Source organism: Hoplias malabaricus, chromosome 9, assembly GCF_029633855.1.
Source record: "Hoplias malabaricus isolate fHopMal1 chromosome 9, fHopMal1.hap1, whole genome shotgun sequence".
Classification (NCBI taxonomy): Eukaryota; Metazoa; Chordata; class Actinopteri; order Characiformes; family Erythrinidae; genus Hoplias; species Hoplias malabaricus.
The window spans coordinates 6,669,208-6,687,892 of NC_089808.1; the positions used below are offsets into that span (position 1 = coordinate 6,669,208).

The 18,685-nt window shown below is 37.8% G+C and overlaps 1 protein-coding gene across 1 annotated transcript in view; it reads left to right on the plus strand.

The window, feature by feature from the left end:
• The first annotated feature begins 2,052 nt into the window (after positions 1-2,052).
• Positions 2,053-18,685, plus strand: part of LOC136707272 (Fc receptor-like protein 5) — a 30,036-nt gene continuing 13,403 nt past the window's right edge. The window contains exons 1-7 of the mRNA XM_066681251.1: positions 2,053-2,059; positions 2,985-3,218; positions 4,318-4,584; positions 8,992-9,258; positions 11,844-12,059; positions 12,779-12,932; positions 15,595-15,599. Coding sequence (XP_066537348.1) covers positions 2,053-2,059; positions 2,985-3,218; positions 4,318-4,584; positions 8,992-9,258; positions 11,844-12,059; positions 12,779-12,932; positions 15,595-15,599 — 1,150 coding nt within the window. The remainder of the gene's footprint in view (positions 2,060-2,984; positions 3,219-4,317; positions 4,585-8,991; positions 9,259-11,843; positions 12,060-12,778; positions 12,933-15,594; positions 15,600-18,685) is intronic.

Below are 18,685 nucleotides of genomic sequence, written 5' to 3' on the forward strand. Positions count from 1 at the left end.
AGTGGCTGCTGAGCCTCTGGTTCCTGTGCAGTCGTCTCCCGCTCACTCCACAAGACGACGTTAAAAAAATCTGTGCATGTTATGTCTGTCCACTTTATCATGTCCTCCTCCCTCTGGATGATAACTCTGAGGTCGACACTTCCTCTGTGACTCTGAGACTTCTATTGTCTTCTGCATTTAACCCATTTGTGGCAGTAAATACACACACACACACACACACACACACACACAATAGTGCACTATGGACTGTGAACACACACCCAGAGCGGTGGGCAGTCGGTGCCCAGGAGCAGTTGTGGGTTCAGTGCCTTGCTCAAGGGCACCACAGCTGTGAATTGAGGAAGGAGGACAGTGCTGCTCCTACACTCCCCCCACCCTCAATCTTCCTGGGGGTGTGGGAACTAACACAGCCAACAAGATGTCTCATACAAAAAATAAATAAGAGCCATTACTTACTTCTGTACTTAAAAATAAGCTGGATAGGAGTCTGATAATGTTGTTACCTGTGAGTTAATACTTCTTACAGCCCATTGTATAGACAAGCAACTTCACACATACTCCAAGCAAAATACTCATGTGAAAGAGCAAGCACTATTCCTCTCACAACTGATAAACAACCTCACTCAGAGGATCCAGTGAATTTCATGGAAAAGAAAAACTAGGTAGAAGAACAGTATTACATTTTATTTGTTTTGTTTACAGAAGGAAATGTCAGCATTTTCTAAAATTCTATGAGTCTTTCCTGTTCAGAAATCGAACTGAAACTCCTACTACATAATGAACTGCCAATTCAGTGGTCGAATCAGTGGTATGTGTTTAGGCGAAGGACATTTGATTGTACTGAAAAGGTGCTGCATCCACTGACTCTGGTGGCTGACTGTTTATTAGGTTTCAACCCTAAACACATTTTATAATCCATCATTTCTTTGTAGACACTAGAGAAAAAGGCAGCAACAGAAACCCACTGCTGGGAATAAATAAGTTTTCAATAAAGTGAGTGAATTACAAGCCATTTGTTCCGTGAGGTGCTTTGTAATAAAAAATAATCTCAATGATGCAGTGTCCATGTGATCCACTGTGAGAGCAGCTGTTTGAAAAGCTCTGAATGATGTGATTCTGACAAAAGAGAAACTTTTTACTACCCTGAGAAAATAAATAATATGATGAAAATAACTCCTGTTACATTGATAATTAATGCACTTTCATAACCCTCAGTATTGATTTAATTCACTAATATATGGTTATACAGCCCTGCTTGATTGAATGCACTGTTACTGTTTATTGGCTGAATGTAACCTATTGGGAAAATCTAAAATAAAACGACCTGTGCAGAATGTAATGCTTGTTGTGATTTATTGCTTATTTTTATATAATTCAATATAGTTAATCAGCCCTTCTTCTGAGATACAGCAGCAGTTCATTGTTCTATGGCTGTATTGTTTTCACAGAGAGACCAACAGTTGAGCTGACCATAAATCCTAAACATGCATTCAGAGGAGAGACTGTCACTTTCAGATGTGATATAAAGGGAGGAGGAGACACTCAGTGGACGTACAGATGGATTAAGGATGGTCAAACACTTGGTGAAACAGAACAGCAGTTCAGTATCAGTTCTGTTACAGATTCTGACAGAGGTCAGTACAAATGTGGTGGAACAGGGACACGGAGCTCACGCTACTCAGAGACCAATGCTGTTCAACTGACTGTATCAGGTGAGTGTCTCATCTCTTCAGTGTTTATTCTCCTCAGTGTCACAGCTGTACAGATGAGAACATGTACTACTTTCTTTGTAATTCATTTGTAAAGAATTTATGCAAATGTTCTTCTGGAAAAACTCCATTAGTGCGGTGTATTAATGTAAGAGCAGATTGGTGTTAAAGTGGTGCATTCTGGAAGAGACAGGCTCGTTAGTGTCAAAGTAATGTCATTCTTATGAGTGATATGTTTGAATTAGATGTTTTGTAATTCTGATCATGATAGTGTTTCAGTAAGTTGTTCTCCTCTAAAGTTAGAGTTATTAGATGTGATTTTACTGTAATCTGTGTAATCGTAATGAAGGGTAGAGGTGCAGTAACTCTTGTCACGTAGTGTTCAGTTCATGCTGTAAAAATAGGGTACATTGTTTTTATATGTTAAAACAAGTATAATTTCTTATGAATAATGACATATAAGCTGTACATTTCAGCAGTGCAAGAAAGCCTCACACATATAGTCGTTAAATGTATTTAGAAAGTGTGGTATGAATTAAGATGCATTATTGATGAACAACATTGATAAACTTGATTGTTAAAAGGATCCGTTTTAGCACAACTATTTAAAAATCTGAACACATTAATGGCATGAGTTACTGATTTGGTTGGAGTTGCTATCAACCAAACGTCACTGGATCCTCTGAATTATCTGAGGTCACATAGGAGTCTAAGATATAGTATTGCTACATGTGAGCAACTACTGCTTGCTGCACATTGAACCCTAACCCTAAGTTCACAAATACCCCAAGCAAAATACTCCTGTGCTAAATAAAGCACTATTCATCTTAAAAATGATAAATCTCACTCAGAGGATCAAGTAAATTTCAGGGAAAAGGAAAACTAGGTAGAAAAACAGTATTAAGTTTTATTTGTTTTGTTTACAATAGGAAAAGTCAACATTTTCTACAATTCTGTGAATTTTTCCTGTTCAGAAATTGAGCTGAAATTCCTATTATATATGATTCAGACTACACAATAAACTGTGAATTCTGGGCTTGGGAATTATTTGATGGTGCTGAAAATGTGCTGCATCCACTGACACTGATGGCTGATGTTTATTAGGTTTCAACGCTGAACACAGAACTTCGGGGCTGACTTCTAGAACTTTGCCCAGGCTGGTTTCACAGACAATGCCACAGACTCGTACCAGACCTGGGCACACACTAATGTTTGTTTTTGTCCCTCTGTCTGTTCCTATTTTGCTCACTATTTCTGTCTATGTCTCTGTCCCAGTCCTTGTCACCGTGTTTGTGTCTGTCCCTGTTAATGTCCTGGTCCTTTTATCCCTGCCTAGCGCAAACCTGTCTCAAGTCCAGTCCCCATTTCAGTTCAGTGTCTATCCTCTGTCTCATCACCTGTCTCTGCTCCTGTCCAATCCCGTTTCTGCTCCTGTTCAGTCCCCAGTCTGGTCTCCGTGTCCTACATCTGTCCTGCCTCCTTTCCAGTCCAATGTTTCGTCTCCTCTTGGTGCCCTCATAAGTCATTTGTCCCATCTCCATCCCAGTCTGGTTCTGTCCTGTCCTGTCCCCTGTCCAGTCTCGTGTCTCTGCTCCTATCCTGTTTCCTGTTCAATCTCAGTTCCCGTCCAGTGTTCAATCTCCAGTCCAGTTTTCTGTCTCTGCTCCTACCTTGTCCCAAGTCCAGTCCCCTGTTCAGTCCAAGAATTTGTCTCCTGTCCAGTCACCTAGTTCCACTTTCTCCGTTCCTGTCATGTCTCCAGTCCAATCTCCATTCCAGTCCCTGTTCAAGTCTGATGTTTAGTCTCCTTTTTCTACCCCTGTCCTGTCCCGAGCACAGGACTCTGTTTATTTTGTTCTAGTCTCTGCCCTAGCCTTGCCCTAGCCCCGCCTTAGTCTCGTTAGTGTCTCCAGATGTTCCTCGTTTGTCCTGTGTATGTATTCCTCTTTGTCTGCAGTGTTCCCTTGTCTGTGTGTGTGTGTGTGCGTGCGTCCATCCATTCATCCATCCGTCCAACAGTTGTTTTCTATTTTGTTTCTGTTCTAGTTTATTTCAAGTGTCCTGGTTTAGTTTATTTCTGTCTGTGTTTAACAATAATTCCTTGTGGGTACGTCCACCTCCTAGTCCTCCCTGCCCAGCCGAGACAGAAATGCTCTGTCCCCTCCTTTTTGAAGATCTACTAATTTTTGTGTATTAATTAATCGCTGTATAGCTGTCATTTATTACATCAATAAAATAAATATTGTGTTCAATCACTGACAGTATTTGTGTCTGTTACAAGCTGAAATGAGGGTTTTGTTGTGCTGCTGTTTCAGGGACATCAGTGTACACAAATATGATGATGAACTGATGAAGTGTATTTGTGTAATCTGACTGCAGTATATCTTTATGGCACCTCTCTCAGTCAGACACAACAAGAACCTATAGCAGCAGTGTCGTGGTAGTGGGGGGCATTATATTCTTCTAGAAAGTCACATTATTAGGCAATATATTATTTTAAGAAAATTGTATTATTCATGGCATACATTTATTAAAATATCAATCTTTATACAGTTCATAGATGTAACTTTTTATAATTCATTGTTTTGTGATTTTTATTTTTTCACAGACAAACCAACAGTTGAGCTGACCATAAATCCTAAACACATATTCAGAGGAGAGACTGTCACTTTCAGATGTGATATATGGGGAGGAAGAGACACTCAGTGGACGTACAGATGGATTAAGGATGGTCAAACACTTGGTAGAACAGAACAGCAGTTCAGTATCAGTTCTGTTACAGATTCTGACAGAGGTCAGTACAAATGTGGTGGAACAGGGACATGGAGCTCACGCTACTCAGAGACCAATGCAGCTGTTCAACTGACTGTATCAGGTGAGTGTCTGATCTTTTCAGTGTTCATTCACCTCAGTGTCACAGCTGTACAGATGAGAACCTGTACTTTCTTTGTAATTCATTTGTAAAGAATCTATGCAGATGTTCTTCTGGAAACAGTGTTTCAGTGTAGTGTATTAATGTAAGAGAAGATTTGGTGTTAAAGTGGTGCATTCTGGGAGAGACAGGTCAGTTTGTCTCTTGTTTATTTGGTGGAATTTGTCCCCAGATATTTACTGACTCTAAGCCTCTAAGCAAAGATACACTGTCAATGGGACTATAGCTGCCTGTCTTCTGCATAGCTATTATATGCTATTTTATTATTTTTGTTTGCTCTAGTGGTAACATGAATTCAGACGAATGTCATTTAGGACCTTGATAAGGTCAGTCTCTGTGCTGTGATGTATGTTACGCTGCGCTATGTGTGTATGTTTGCTCTCTTTCTCTCCCTCTCTGTAAAATTGTAGGTTCTGCAGTATAGAAGCAAATCTGTCTCATCAGACTTTGAAATATTACCACCTTTGAATTTGTAGCACTGAATTATTTTGCACTGAAATTCATTCATTCATTCATTCATTCATTCATTCATTATCTGTAACCGCTTATCCAGTTCAGGGTCGTGTTTGGTCCAGAACCTACCTGGAATCATTGGGCGCAAGGTGGGAATACACCCTGGAGGGGGCGCCAGTCCTTCACGGGGCAACACAGACACACACACACACATTAACTCACACACTCACACCTACAGACACTTTCGCAAATCCACCTACCAACGTGTGTTTTTGGACTGTGGGAGGAAACCAGAGCACCCGGAGGAAACCCACGCGGACACAGGGAGAACACACCAACTCCTCACAGACAGTCACCCGGACCTCCAGGTCCCTGGAGCTGTGTGACTGCGACACTACCTGCTGTGCCACCGTGCCACCCTTGCACTGAATTATGCATCTGAATTTTGTTGCTTTTGAATTTAAGTCAGATTTCCACCTCTGAATATTTTGCTTCACAGTTATGCATCTGAATATAATTGCTCTTTAATTGAACTCGTGAATTTTCAAGAACCCGTTTTCTCTGTTATTATTCAGGACATTGTAGTGTATGTTGTATATACACCGTGATATATATATAAATATATATATATTATATATTTATATATTGTGTTTGTAGCGTTGACCTTATTCAAACTCTTATGATTTCTGATATTTGACTAATGATAATAATTAAAATTTGATAATTGGCTTAAGTAATTAAAACGTTACTAATTAGTAACTAAAGAGAATGAATAATGGCCAAGCTAAGTGAGTACTTCAGGATCTTCAGACCTTTAATGAACAGACTCCACACACTGTGATTTCAAATAATGGAAATATTTATTAACAAAAAGAATATTTACTTAACATAGCATAATCTCAAAATCTCACGGCATCAACGCAGGTGAAGCCGATTCGAATTGGAAGATAAGCTAGGCGATATGGCTTGTGACTAATGTGTTGCTAACTGAGATTTAATTAACGTATAAATTTATCAAGAGACTTAATTCAATTTTCAGCTCTGGAAGTGCGTAGGTTTAGCTTACTTTTTCCTCGATTCTCTCCACTCGTCGGGTACAGAGGCTCTTTGAGGTCCTGGAAGTGATGGCGTCTTGCTTGGTTCCGCAGTTCTCCCGCAGAAGTTTCCAGGCTGGGTCAGCGTGGAGTTATTTCCTCGTCGGTCGAGTCGCCTCAGGCGTACTCGGAGCGTGGTGACGCAGACGACAGGTTTCTCTCTTTGGCTCACTGTCCTGAGCAGGAGGGTCCAACTATATGGACGTTTTGGACAAAAAGTTTCGCTAGTTCCTGCAGATCCAGAACTGAAAATCGATTCAATAGGCTTATACTTTATTCTACGACTTTCTTCTATCTCAGCGGTGTTTCTTACTCTGGCCACAAATAAGTTCACCTGCTTTGATCAGTCGTGAGATTAAACTTAGATTGGGCGATAAAACATAAACACAATTAAAAAGAAAAGAAGGTATTCAAGTCACTCGACGTTACTGGTAAATTTCTTTCACACTCTTGCTAGCTCAAGACGTCTCCTGGGTAGATGAGCGAGGTCCTTTAAAGTCTTTGTTCATCGGTGTAACAAAGAGGAAAGCGTCTCACTTGGAGAGGTTGAAAATTAGAGAGAGAGCGTAAGATGGAGAGAGCATGTAAGAACACGCAAAGTAGAGTTCGAAAGTCAAGAGTGCAAGAGAGTGATTCAAAAGAAGAGGAAGCGAAGTAAGAGTCGGCACCCTCTTTTCAAAGGTAGCGCGGTCACGCCCTATTGGAAGGTGTCCTTCCTTGGATTGGATCCGGGGTCCGAGGCTCACGTGACTTGCTTCACATTTCAGAGAGAGAAAGGGAGAGAGAGCTACACACAATTGAATATTATAGAAATTTACTTATACATACTTGTGGTATAGCATAATATGTGTCCTAGATTATCAATATCAAATATCTAATATAATCTTATTTTGGGTACGTCATGATCACATACCACTACAATATTACGTTAGAAGATATTAATTTGTTTTCTTAGTTAGAGACAGAAACTTTCTTTCATGATTGAAAACAGTAATACACATCACTTCATTGGTTGGTAGATGTTCATCTGAAGACACAAAGAGTGACATTCATACATATCGCGTACACATATTTATCAGAATTTGATTATTTCCGTTATGTATCTAGGCGACCTCAGGAGAGATGGGATTGTTACTCATAGTTATTCCCCACTTTGTTTGTTCTCCCCTCTGCCTAAAAGCATTATAACTGGCCTGTTATCTTTTATCCTAAGGAGATGAGGGGGGGTGTCGCTGGAAAGTGTCCTGCTCAGTCTTTGATGAGAGTTTGTACGCACACACAACATTCTGTGAAATGTGGGTTCTGTTCCAAACAAAAATCCTTGTTAGAGTAGAGAGTTTTTCATTTCTCTATTCGATCCATACTCCACTACAACATCAATAGTCTGTTATATTTTGTCTATAGTGAGCCTTTCAGATAATAACCGTGGGAGGAAGCTAAACATGTAGTTTTTCCACGGTATGGAAGTTGTGTGCAACTACTGCACCATTTGAGGTGGAACAGAACATCCAAATGAATCAATTGCTTATCATTTGTATCCCAGATGTTTACTCTGAATTTTTTCACTCGTATTTTGGTATCTAAATTTGGTCTGTCGTATTTGAGCAACTTCGAAATATATAGTTTGAATTTTTTTAAGCTTGATTTTTTTTATCTGAATTTATTAACCTTGAATAATAACAGTGAAAATGTGTTCTCGAAAATTCACGAGTTGAATTCAAGAGCAATTATATTCAGAGGTGGAAATCTGAAGACTTAAATTCAAAAGCAACAAAATTCAGATGCCTAATTTCAGTGCAAAAAAAATCATTTTCCAAACCAAATTCCTCAGTAATTGTGCTTATGAATGGAAGATTACAGATCGGTCTGAAGTTATTCATGATACTACTGTTTAAATTGCTCTTTTTAAGAGAGGCTTTATCGCTGCAGTTTGTAGCACTTGAGATCTCTGAAAGGAGCGACCATATATCATTTGTAGTATGTCCTCAGATGGTTTTAGCTACTGGAGATTTCTGATCAATAGGAGTGAATTCAGACAGGGTACATTTCTGACTTTGAGGCTGTACAAGTCGAGTCAAGTCAGACTTTATTTCTAAAGCATATTTAAAGACCACAGAGGCCTGCCAAAGTGCTGTACAATCAAAACCAAACACAGAACAGCTCTGCTGTTTAGAGACATATTAATAATCACTTTCTGAATGTTTATCATTTTATTGCTGAGGAAAGCTGCAAGTTTATTACAATTTTCTGGAGAGTGGTTCTGGATTCAGCAGCAGAGGTGGTTTCTCTGCCTATCAGATATTGTAAATAAAGCGTAGGTGTTGTTTGAGTTTACTGATGGTCTCAGAGAAATAGAATTGTCTGGATTTCCTTTCCTTCCAAATTATAATGATTGAGTTTCTCTTTATACATTTCAGAATGAATGTGAAGATTAGTGTGTCTCGATTTACACTTAGCCTTCCTGCACTCATTTTTCTTAGATCTTACCACTATGCTGCATCACCCTGCTTTCTGCTTAATAGATATACTTTTAGATTTCAGAGGTGGTAAAACATCAATAAGTTACAAGAGCCCTTTCAGGAGAAAGAGACATTTTACACAGGACACAAACAGCTCCTTTTTTTCTCCTTAAAATATATTTCTTAACACAAATTTACATAATTACTAATAAACATTAAACAATATTTTATGACAATGACATGATTCATGACATATTTATCTCTTAAATGATCAAAATTTATACAGTACATAGACATAACGTTTTATAATTCATTGTTCTGTGATTATTATTATGTTTCCACAGAGAGACCAACAGTGGTCTTGAACATAAATCCTAAACACGCATTCAGAGGAGAGACTGTCACTTTCAGATGTGATATATGGGGAGGAGGAGACACTCAGTGGATGTACAGCTGGATTAAGGACCGTCAAACACTTGTTAGAACAGAACAGCAGTTCAGTATCAGTTCTATTACAGAGTCTGACAGTGGACAGTACAAATGTGGTGGAACAGGAACACGGAGCTCACGCTACACAGAGACCAATACAGCTGTTCAACTGACTGTATCAGGTGAGTGTCTCATCTCTTCAGTGTTCATTCACCTCAGTGTCACAGCTGTACAGATGAGAACATGTACTTTCTTTGTAATTTATTTGTAAAGAATTTATGCAAATATTCTTCTGGAAACACTGCATTAGTGTAGTGTATTAATGTAAGAGCAGATTGGTGTTAAAGTGGTGCATTCTGGGAGAGAAAGAGAAAGGTGCATTCAGAAGAGAGATTGTCTTCTGGGGCCTCATTAATAAAGTATGTATAAAAATGGGTCTGAAATGTGCATATGTTACATCTCACGAAACTGATTTACAAAGAAATGCATTGTGTAAAAATTAGCATATGTTTAAGCAAGGGTTGACCCACGCGTACCCATAGAACTCTGCAGAGAGAGAGCAAATTAGTTACATCATGTGGTAAAATAGAGAATTGCAAGGAAACGTGCAAACCACCCTCACACATATCAGTCTATAACACACAAAGATTAGAAAACGAAGATTAAAGAAGAATTAGGAAGATTAACTCTCACTTCTTTAAAATAAAAAGGAAAAATATAAAAAACAATTATAGTTCCATTGGTTCCTGAATCTTTCTACTTCGTTCGTAGTATTGTGTTACTCTCGCCTGTTTTATTTCACTCTGTATTTTATTCAGATTTTTTCATTTAAATAATTTTTTGTCTATTTGGTTTTATCCCACTGTTATACATTCGTTTGCAAAGAACGTTTAAACTATTTTTATTATTATTATTATTATTATTATTATTATATCTTTATAATAATAATAATAATAATAATAATAATAAATTAAACTCCTTAATAAATAGACAGTAACTCATTATGGGCTGGTAATAACTGAAGATAATTACAAGCCTAAACAGCTGTAACTTGCACAGAATCTTAGGTCTATATAAATAGTGCATGTCTGTCATAATGGATTTTTTTTGGCGCTACTAAAACCTAGCTATTGACAAATAAGGTGACAAGGTGTTCAGAGATCATGAAGAATGTCTTGTGGACGATGAAAACTGGTTAATGGGTCGATTTAACACTGTTTACTGCTGCAGACACGTTGTCCCTCAACTAACTTGCGTTTGTTTGTAACCCCTCGCCTGAGGTCACCAAACAACACATTTTACCTCACCTTGACCTCTGAAACAATAAATACTACAGAGCAGTCTCCAAAGTTCCTGTTTTTTTCTTTCGGTCCTCCATTTACTCCACTATCTCATGCGAAAATGAATGGAGAATTCCATATTTAAATATTCACGAGTATTTGCATTGACCATTTATAGGTAAAGGTGTGTATTACGGAGGGGGAACATGATGCTGGTTCATAAGGTTGTGATTTATAAAGAGAACAGTGTTCAGGAGTATGCACGGTTTTATAAATAAGGCCCCTGCTCTTGTAATTTTTTCTTTACATAAACAGACCTAGTTTAAACAGCAGGAGAGGTTACAATAATAAATAAATAAATAAATAAATAAATAAATAAATAAATAAATAAATAAATAAATAACAAACACAGTAACAGATGAAATGTTCAGCACTTTGCTGAAGACCAAGTCCAGTCTGTGCCTGTGATTGTGGTGGCTCCATTCACATTCTGGGACACACCAAACACATAAAACAAGGTGTTCCTTCATAGTTTTGTTAAAGATACTATCAGTGGGGACATTCAAGCCTCCTGAGACAACAGTGTGATCAAAGTCATTTACAATGATTGTTAGCGGCGCAGTAAAATCCTCTATAAATCTGTAGAGTATTTGGATTGTCTAAGTATTAAATTCTGAAGTACAACATTTAGTACAGTACTTAGATACTGAAGAAAGAAATCACCAAATGCTGCAGACTTGAATTTTAATATGTTTTTAAACTTGGCGGCTATTCCACCACCTTTTTGTTCCACCACTCTTTTACCTTATTTAAAATATGACCTACACTGTTTCACCCTAAATGTAATTTTACAGCAGACTGTGGTCCACTGTTGTAAATGTATTACAGTGCATTGTATTTTGGACATGTACCATTTATTAAATATGTCTTAAGCATTTAGTTTTATTTAGATTTTGTTAAAGTTTTACCCAACTACAGCTCCTAGAAATCAAACCCTTTTGTATTTATTAAATCTTGACCTGATTATCGTCAATGAATTAATAGTAAACTTCCTATTTATAAAAGACCTTACTTAATTAGAGTCCCCATTTGAACCTAATAGTTTAGTGCATTAACTATTCATTATTTTTCAAAATCTCCCTTATGATTTGAACTGTTCATAGATAATGGTTTTGGGATGTGTTCTTGAGCCCATTCAGTGATTTCCACTACAGAACCGTATTTGTTTTTAAATACAGTGTCAGCAGAAGGTCACAGCCTTTATTAGTGTTCAGCCTTGTCCCTCACACACAGAGAGTTCTCAGGATTCTCTGAAACCTTAATATTATGTGCAGTAGATGAAGAAATTGCAAGGTTTTTTTCCATGTTATGATAAGAAATGTTATTCTTTAATTGTCATTTAATTGATATTTGAATGTGCATGTAGATTTTTAATTAGTGTTTTTCATTAACTGAGCTGTCTTCAAATACTCATCTTATTTCTGTAGATCGACCCACTCCTACACTGACAAGAACACCAAAGGGAGCTGTGTTCACTGGAGAGTCAGTCACTCTGAAGTGTGAGATTAAGGATTATGACAGATGGACATATCAGTGGGGGAAGCAGAATCGGGGTGTATGGACTGTACTGTCGCTGTCTCACTCTGAGTATTACACTGTAAACACAGGCACTCTCACCATCAGAGAAGTTTCTGTGGCTGTTGGTAATTACAGGTGTAGAGGAGAGAGACAGGGAAGACCAGATTCATCAAATGACAGTGACATACTAAAGCTGACTGTATATTGTGAGTGAATTAAAATTTATATTTTTAGACATTTTCATATTAGTAGCTTTCCATTCTGCATTATTTCACATTTGCATTGTTTCACATGCGCTAACAAACAAGTGACTGAATGAATATTTCTTAAAATGATTAAATAACTCGTCTTAGTTTAAATGGCTGCAACAATGTAACACTAAATGAGTTATGTGCAGTGTTCGTTTATTCACTGTCTTTAACCGCTTATTCAGTTCCAGGCCACGGTGGGTCGGGAAGGGGACCCCCTTTACGTGGCGCTAGTCCATCACAAGGCACCACACACTCATACATTCACTCACACACTCTCTTATGGACACCTTTGAGTCGCAAATTTAGTCATTGCCACATCCTGTGTCTGTTTTCCTCACCATGTGCTCATTTAGCACATGGCTCTGTTTGTTGTTCTTGTCTCTAGTCTCTTTTCATACAAGGAACATCCATAGATAAATATCTATGCAAAACAAAAATAAGAAAATAACTATATAAGTCAACTTTTATTAATAATTTTAGCAGTGGGTGCCCTTTTTTGGCTTGAGCACCTGCCCACAAAAATGTTGTGTCCGTGTCTGCATCCTGGAATTTAAATTACACGGCTCTTCACAATTGTTCTCTTCTCCCTGTAGCTCTACCCACTCCTTCACTGACTGTGGAACCAGAGGGAGATGTGTTCAGGGGAGAGTCAGTCTCGCTGAAGTGTGAGATTAAGGGTTATAGTGGATGGACATATCAGTGGGAGAAGAGTAAAGGCAGTGGATGGACTACAGTGTCTCAGTCTGAGTATTACACTGTAAACACAGACACTCTCACCATCAGAGAAGATTATGTCTCTAATAGAGATCAGTACCGATGCAGAGGACAGAAAACTGACAGATCACTATCATCACATTACAGTGGACCTGTTACTCTCAGTGTGAAAGGTGAGTACATTACCACTTTTTAAATGTATTTTCACATTTACAGCAGCAGCACGTCCTATGAATTTGATCTATTAATGCTTCTGTTAATAAAATGTAGTGATTCTCTGTTCAGTGACATATTCGTTGGGGGGGGGGGGGTGGGGGGTATAGAACTAGCACCTCCTACAGGGTGTGTTCCTGCCTTGCACCCAATGATTCCGGGGAGGCTCCGGACCCACCGCAACCCTGATCTGGATAAGATGAACAGATAATGAATAAATTAATTAATTCAGTGTTTCTCTCAGTACAGACTCCAGGAAAATATCTTCAACAGAATAATTTATAAACAGCACAAATGCCATGCTTTTTCTATGAATAATTTTAAAACACTTTACATTATGCACTGACTTATAATTTATTTATTTTTTTCATTAAGTGCTAACTGACTATTAGTAAATATTTTTATTAGGTTTACTAAGATGAACAACTCTTGAGATACATCATTAATAATGATGAACTACTGAAAACTGCATTAAATACTGTTGTGTATTATGGTAGAATAAACAGTGTTGTCTAATAAATTCAATGTCTGGAACAATCATGTGTAAATACAAGTAAAATATTTTATGTAAATTAATAAATGCAGCTTAATAATATGTGCTTTTAGATATCAGAAATGCTTTTGTGCAGTGTGGTCATGTTTAGGAGGTAATTATTCTACTAACTATTCTGGCATTAGGGAGTGTATAGGTCAACATGCTGAAATATTCATTCATTCATCTCTCACTTTTTCCCTCCTCCAGACAGCTTTACTCTCCCTTTCTTCCTTGGGTCATCCCCATGACTATTATTTTACTGATAGACCACAGTGCACTGAAAACTATGCCCTTATTCTTTTGTGTGAAATGTTTAATTCACTTGCAGCAATGTCTCCATTAATACAGGGTATATTTACAGTACTCACACTGTTATAATTACAGTATTTAGTGTTTCTAAATGCAGTTAATGTTTGTAGACAATCACAGTTCTAGTTGCTTCTGTTTTCAATGACACAAAGATTCATCCAGACTCTTCTTGAGTTAATTAACCTAATTCATTCATTCATTCTATTCATTGTCTGTAAGTGCTTATCCAGTGCAGGATTGAGGTAGATCTGGAATCACTGGGCACCATGCAGTAACACACATTCACTCACACACTCACACCTATGGACTATTTCACACAACAAATCCATCTGCCAATATGTGTTTTTGGACTGTGGGAGAAAACTTGGAGGAAACAGGAAACCCACACAGACACAGGGAGAACCCAAAACACTGGTACCCTGGAGCTGTTACACTGTTGCACCACTGTGCCAAAGAAGTATAAGAATAGTTCTAGTTCAGTATTTACTAATCTGCAAGAACCTCTGGACATCTCAAGAACACTGTGGACTCTTCAACTGACCACACCACAGCTGAACACAACAAGACGCAGAGAGCATTAACCAAGTCAAGGAAAACAAGGGGGATCTGAACAAAGCTACGGCTAAATCCACATCAACCACCACTTCCCAACATTTTTCTTGCTAACATTCTGTGTCTGGTGAATAAAATGGATGAGCTCCAGCTCTGGATTATAACACAGGGACGGATCTTGGAGTGTAGCATGCTGGAGACTTAGATGAACAATGACACACTTAACAGTGCGGTGGAGCTGGACAGGTACAGCTTATTCAGAGTGAAGAGGACAGTGGAGGTCTGTGAATTACTGTAATCAAAACATGGTGTTTACATTCTCCACTGTAACTTTTCTCTCTGTCTGAAGTATCTGATGATTAAGTGTAGATCCTTTAATCTACCAAGACAATTCTCAACTACTGTCACCACCGCTGTTTATATACCTCCTGATACTGATGCCAGGTCAGCTGTTGAAGTGGACTTAACTGTGCAAATCTACAATCTGTGCTGCTAAAAACACCTCCTGATCAATCAGAGAAACAACCCTTTGTATCAGATTTACACAAACATTGCAGAGGGATAAAATGCCTTCCCCCTCCCCCACTTGGTGTGGTCTGATCACCTCTCATTTTTCCTGCTCATCGCTCATCAAACATGTGAAAATCAGTACAAAAGCAATGAAAGTGTGGCTGTCTCCTCTCTACGACTTCATATTCAGAACACTGGAATATATCCTTCTCTAAGCTGCTGTGGCATAAGCATGTTTAGCCTGTTTTTAGGAATACTCAAGCAGCCTTAACCTAAAGTCCCAGTGCCACAAAAGAAAAAAGAGTAAAAATCCATATATTTTTTAAAAGAGATAGTTCTCTGGAAAAACAATTTTTAAAAACAAAAATGCAACAGCTCCCCAAGCTCTTATGTACTGACAATATCACCACTGTCACTGTGGTGTTTAAGGAATAAAGTAAATTACTGCAGTGTTCCTGCTGTACATGTATGTCAGTTGTTTACAGTTAAATTTGTAAGGCATCAGTACCATCTATTAAGCACTTATAAAGCATTAATAAGGATTTCATTCAGAAAATTAATGTATAACTAGGAGAGGATAAGTTTGTTTGATGTCCTGACTTGATTTCTGTCAGTGATTTAAGAGGAGACTTCCTGCAGTTTGAATAATAAAAGCACTTTCATAATTATGGAGTCCCATTGGGCCAGACATTTTATTGAATTAACTAATTATTGTTTTCAGAACAACCCTGATCACAACTGTTCACAGATCAGGGTTTGTGGAAGTTCTTGAGCCCATGTATTGATTTCCACTACAGAGTTTTGTCTGTTATAAAAAGTGTGGAATATAAAACTGTAAATATATAGTTACAGGAGACACTGCTTCTTGTGAACTAATGCCCTACAGTGTTTACAGTGAGTCTCTGACTCCAGTAATGTGTAGAGACTGTAGGAGTGTAAAACTCCAGTGTACTGGACCTCATACACTGTATCTGTTCATTTATTATGTTAAACATTGTAATATAAATTAAAGTGCATTCATGCAGAGGCTATTAATTTTCCAAATGAAGCTCAGAAACTGTGGTGTTTATTAACTCTACTGAGATAAATGTGGTTTTAGGAGAGACTGTGATCATCTCTTCAGTGTTCATTATCTTCATTGTAAACAACTATACAGAGCTTTTACTTGTTTTATTTGTGTTTTTTATTAATGGATCTCTAAATACTGTTATCTTTTTCCTGTAGCTCTACCCACTCCTTCACTGACTGCAGAACCGAAGGGAGATGTGTTCAGGGGACAGTCAGTCACTCTGAAGTGTGAGATTAACGGTTACAGTGGATGGACATATCAGTGGGAGAAGAAGGTTAAAGATGGTGAATGGAGAGTGTATCAGTCTGGGTATTACACTGTATACAGAGACACTCTCACCATCACAGAATATGATACCAAAGACGGAGATCAGTACCGGTGCAGAGGACAGAGAGCAGACAGATCACTACAATCACATTACAGCGAACCTGTTACTGTGAAGGGTGAGTGCTTTATCACTTCCTTTTTTTTCATTTAGTGATTCTCTTTACAGTAATATATCTTCACCAAGATAATTTATAAACAGCACACATGGCTCTCTGTTTCTATGAGAATTTGATTAATTAATTTCAGACTGACTACTGGGAAACAATTCAACAATAAAGATGAAAATTATTTATAATAATAAACTATTATTAAATGGATACTGCACTTTTTATGTTGTATATCATGAAAGAATCAGCTGATTCAGTGTTGGCTAATAGCTTCACCAGCTGGAAGAACTGTATGTAAATGAAATGAACCTCATGAACACATAGTAAACCCCAGATTTTTTAGTAGAACATGTGTATGTAAATATAAATGGTTCACAAATTCAGTGAACACGCATTAGCTTAACATTACCATAAACCACACCTGTGAATTTAAAAAAGATCGCCATATAAGGAAGCCCACCACCTGAAGAATCACAACAAAAAGTCTTTAACACTTTTACAGAAAAGCAAAAGAAGGGCCACGTACTGTGTGTTTTAAAAAAAAAACAACATCCATTTTATTGTATTATTTTTTTCATGTGCCAGGTTTTACACAGCCTGCACAGGTGTGAACAGCCTTGCACCAGTTGTACTGCATGAAGTATATCTGTGGCTTAAAATACATGTTTGGATGATGTTTGGTTTGATGATGTTTGATGAATGTTAGATTATCCTAATCAATATTCAAGGCTCTCTTAAATAACATGAATAATAGTTTAACCTACATTAAGAAATAATATGTAGTTTTTGAGTGCAACAATCAAAGTTATTGAGTCCTATCAGCAAAGAAGTTCTGAATGGATTTCACAACAGAAAAGACGCTACCTGTAGAACAGTACATAACTATTATCACATATTTTGAAACTGAGTGTAATGTACATCTCTATGATGATAATAGAGGCTTGTATTGTCCTTTAAAGTGAACAGAACAGGCCCCATGATTTAGCCTTGTTGGACTAACATTATGATTCATTTAACACTTTTGAATTATTTAAGCTGATTATTTACAAGAGATTCTAATTTTCAGGCTAGGCATGCTCATTTAGAGACAGACCTTTAATTGTTGAGGCCAGACGTACCTTCCTTATTTAAAGAACATCCATGAGCACCTTTCCCAACCTTTCAATCTGTCCCAGTTCAAACTGAAAATAAAAGCTGTAGCTGACTACAATTGAAACGGCAAGCAATACAACACAGGCAGCAAGTTTATTTTTGCTGTTAAATTTAAATAATCTCATGACTATTAATGCATTAACTGCATCACCAGAGAAGAACAACTGTAATGTGAAGTGAACTCTTGGCATTACTTGGTTGTCAGGAACACTTACAGACAGAGGAGGTCCTGTATTAATCTTAATTAGACAGAATAACAGCAGATACAAAATGTTACACAATCTCTTTATGGTCTCATACTGAACTGCCATTACTCAGGGGAATAGGGAAGACGTATGGTTTAGAGAATTCACTGCCTTGGCAGCGATAAATATCACTTTCTAAAAGTTCATTGAAGAATTCCTGCTCATCAAACTGTCTCATCAAGAATTCTTTAAAATTATATCCTTAAACCTAATAAGAGGTTGTAAAAACCCTTAGCAGCAACAACCGTAGCTGTGGAGGAATTCTGGCCCACTCATCTTTGCAGGATTGTTGTAATTCAGCCACATTGGAGGGTTTTCGAGCATGAACCACCTTTTTAAGATCATGCCACAGCATCTCAATTGGATTGAGGTCAGGACTTTGACTAGGCCACTCCAAAGACTTCACTTTGTTTTTCTTCAGCCATTCAGAGGTGGACTAGCTGGTGTGTTTTGGGTCATTGTCCTGCTGCAGAACCCAAGTTTGTTTCAGCTTGGAACAGATGGCCAAACATTCTCCTAAAGGATTTTTTTGGTAGACAGTGGAATTCATGCTTCCATTTATCACAGTAACTTTTCCAGATCCTTAAGCAGCAAAACAGCCCTAGACCATCATACTACCACCATATTTTACTGTAGGTATGATGTTCTTTTTCTGAAATGCGATGTTACTTTTACACCAGATGTAATAGGACACACACCTTATAAAAATTTTAACTCTTGTGTTGTCAGTCCACAGAGTATTTTTCCAATACTCAGAATCATCAAGA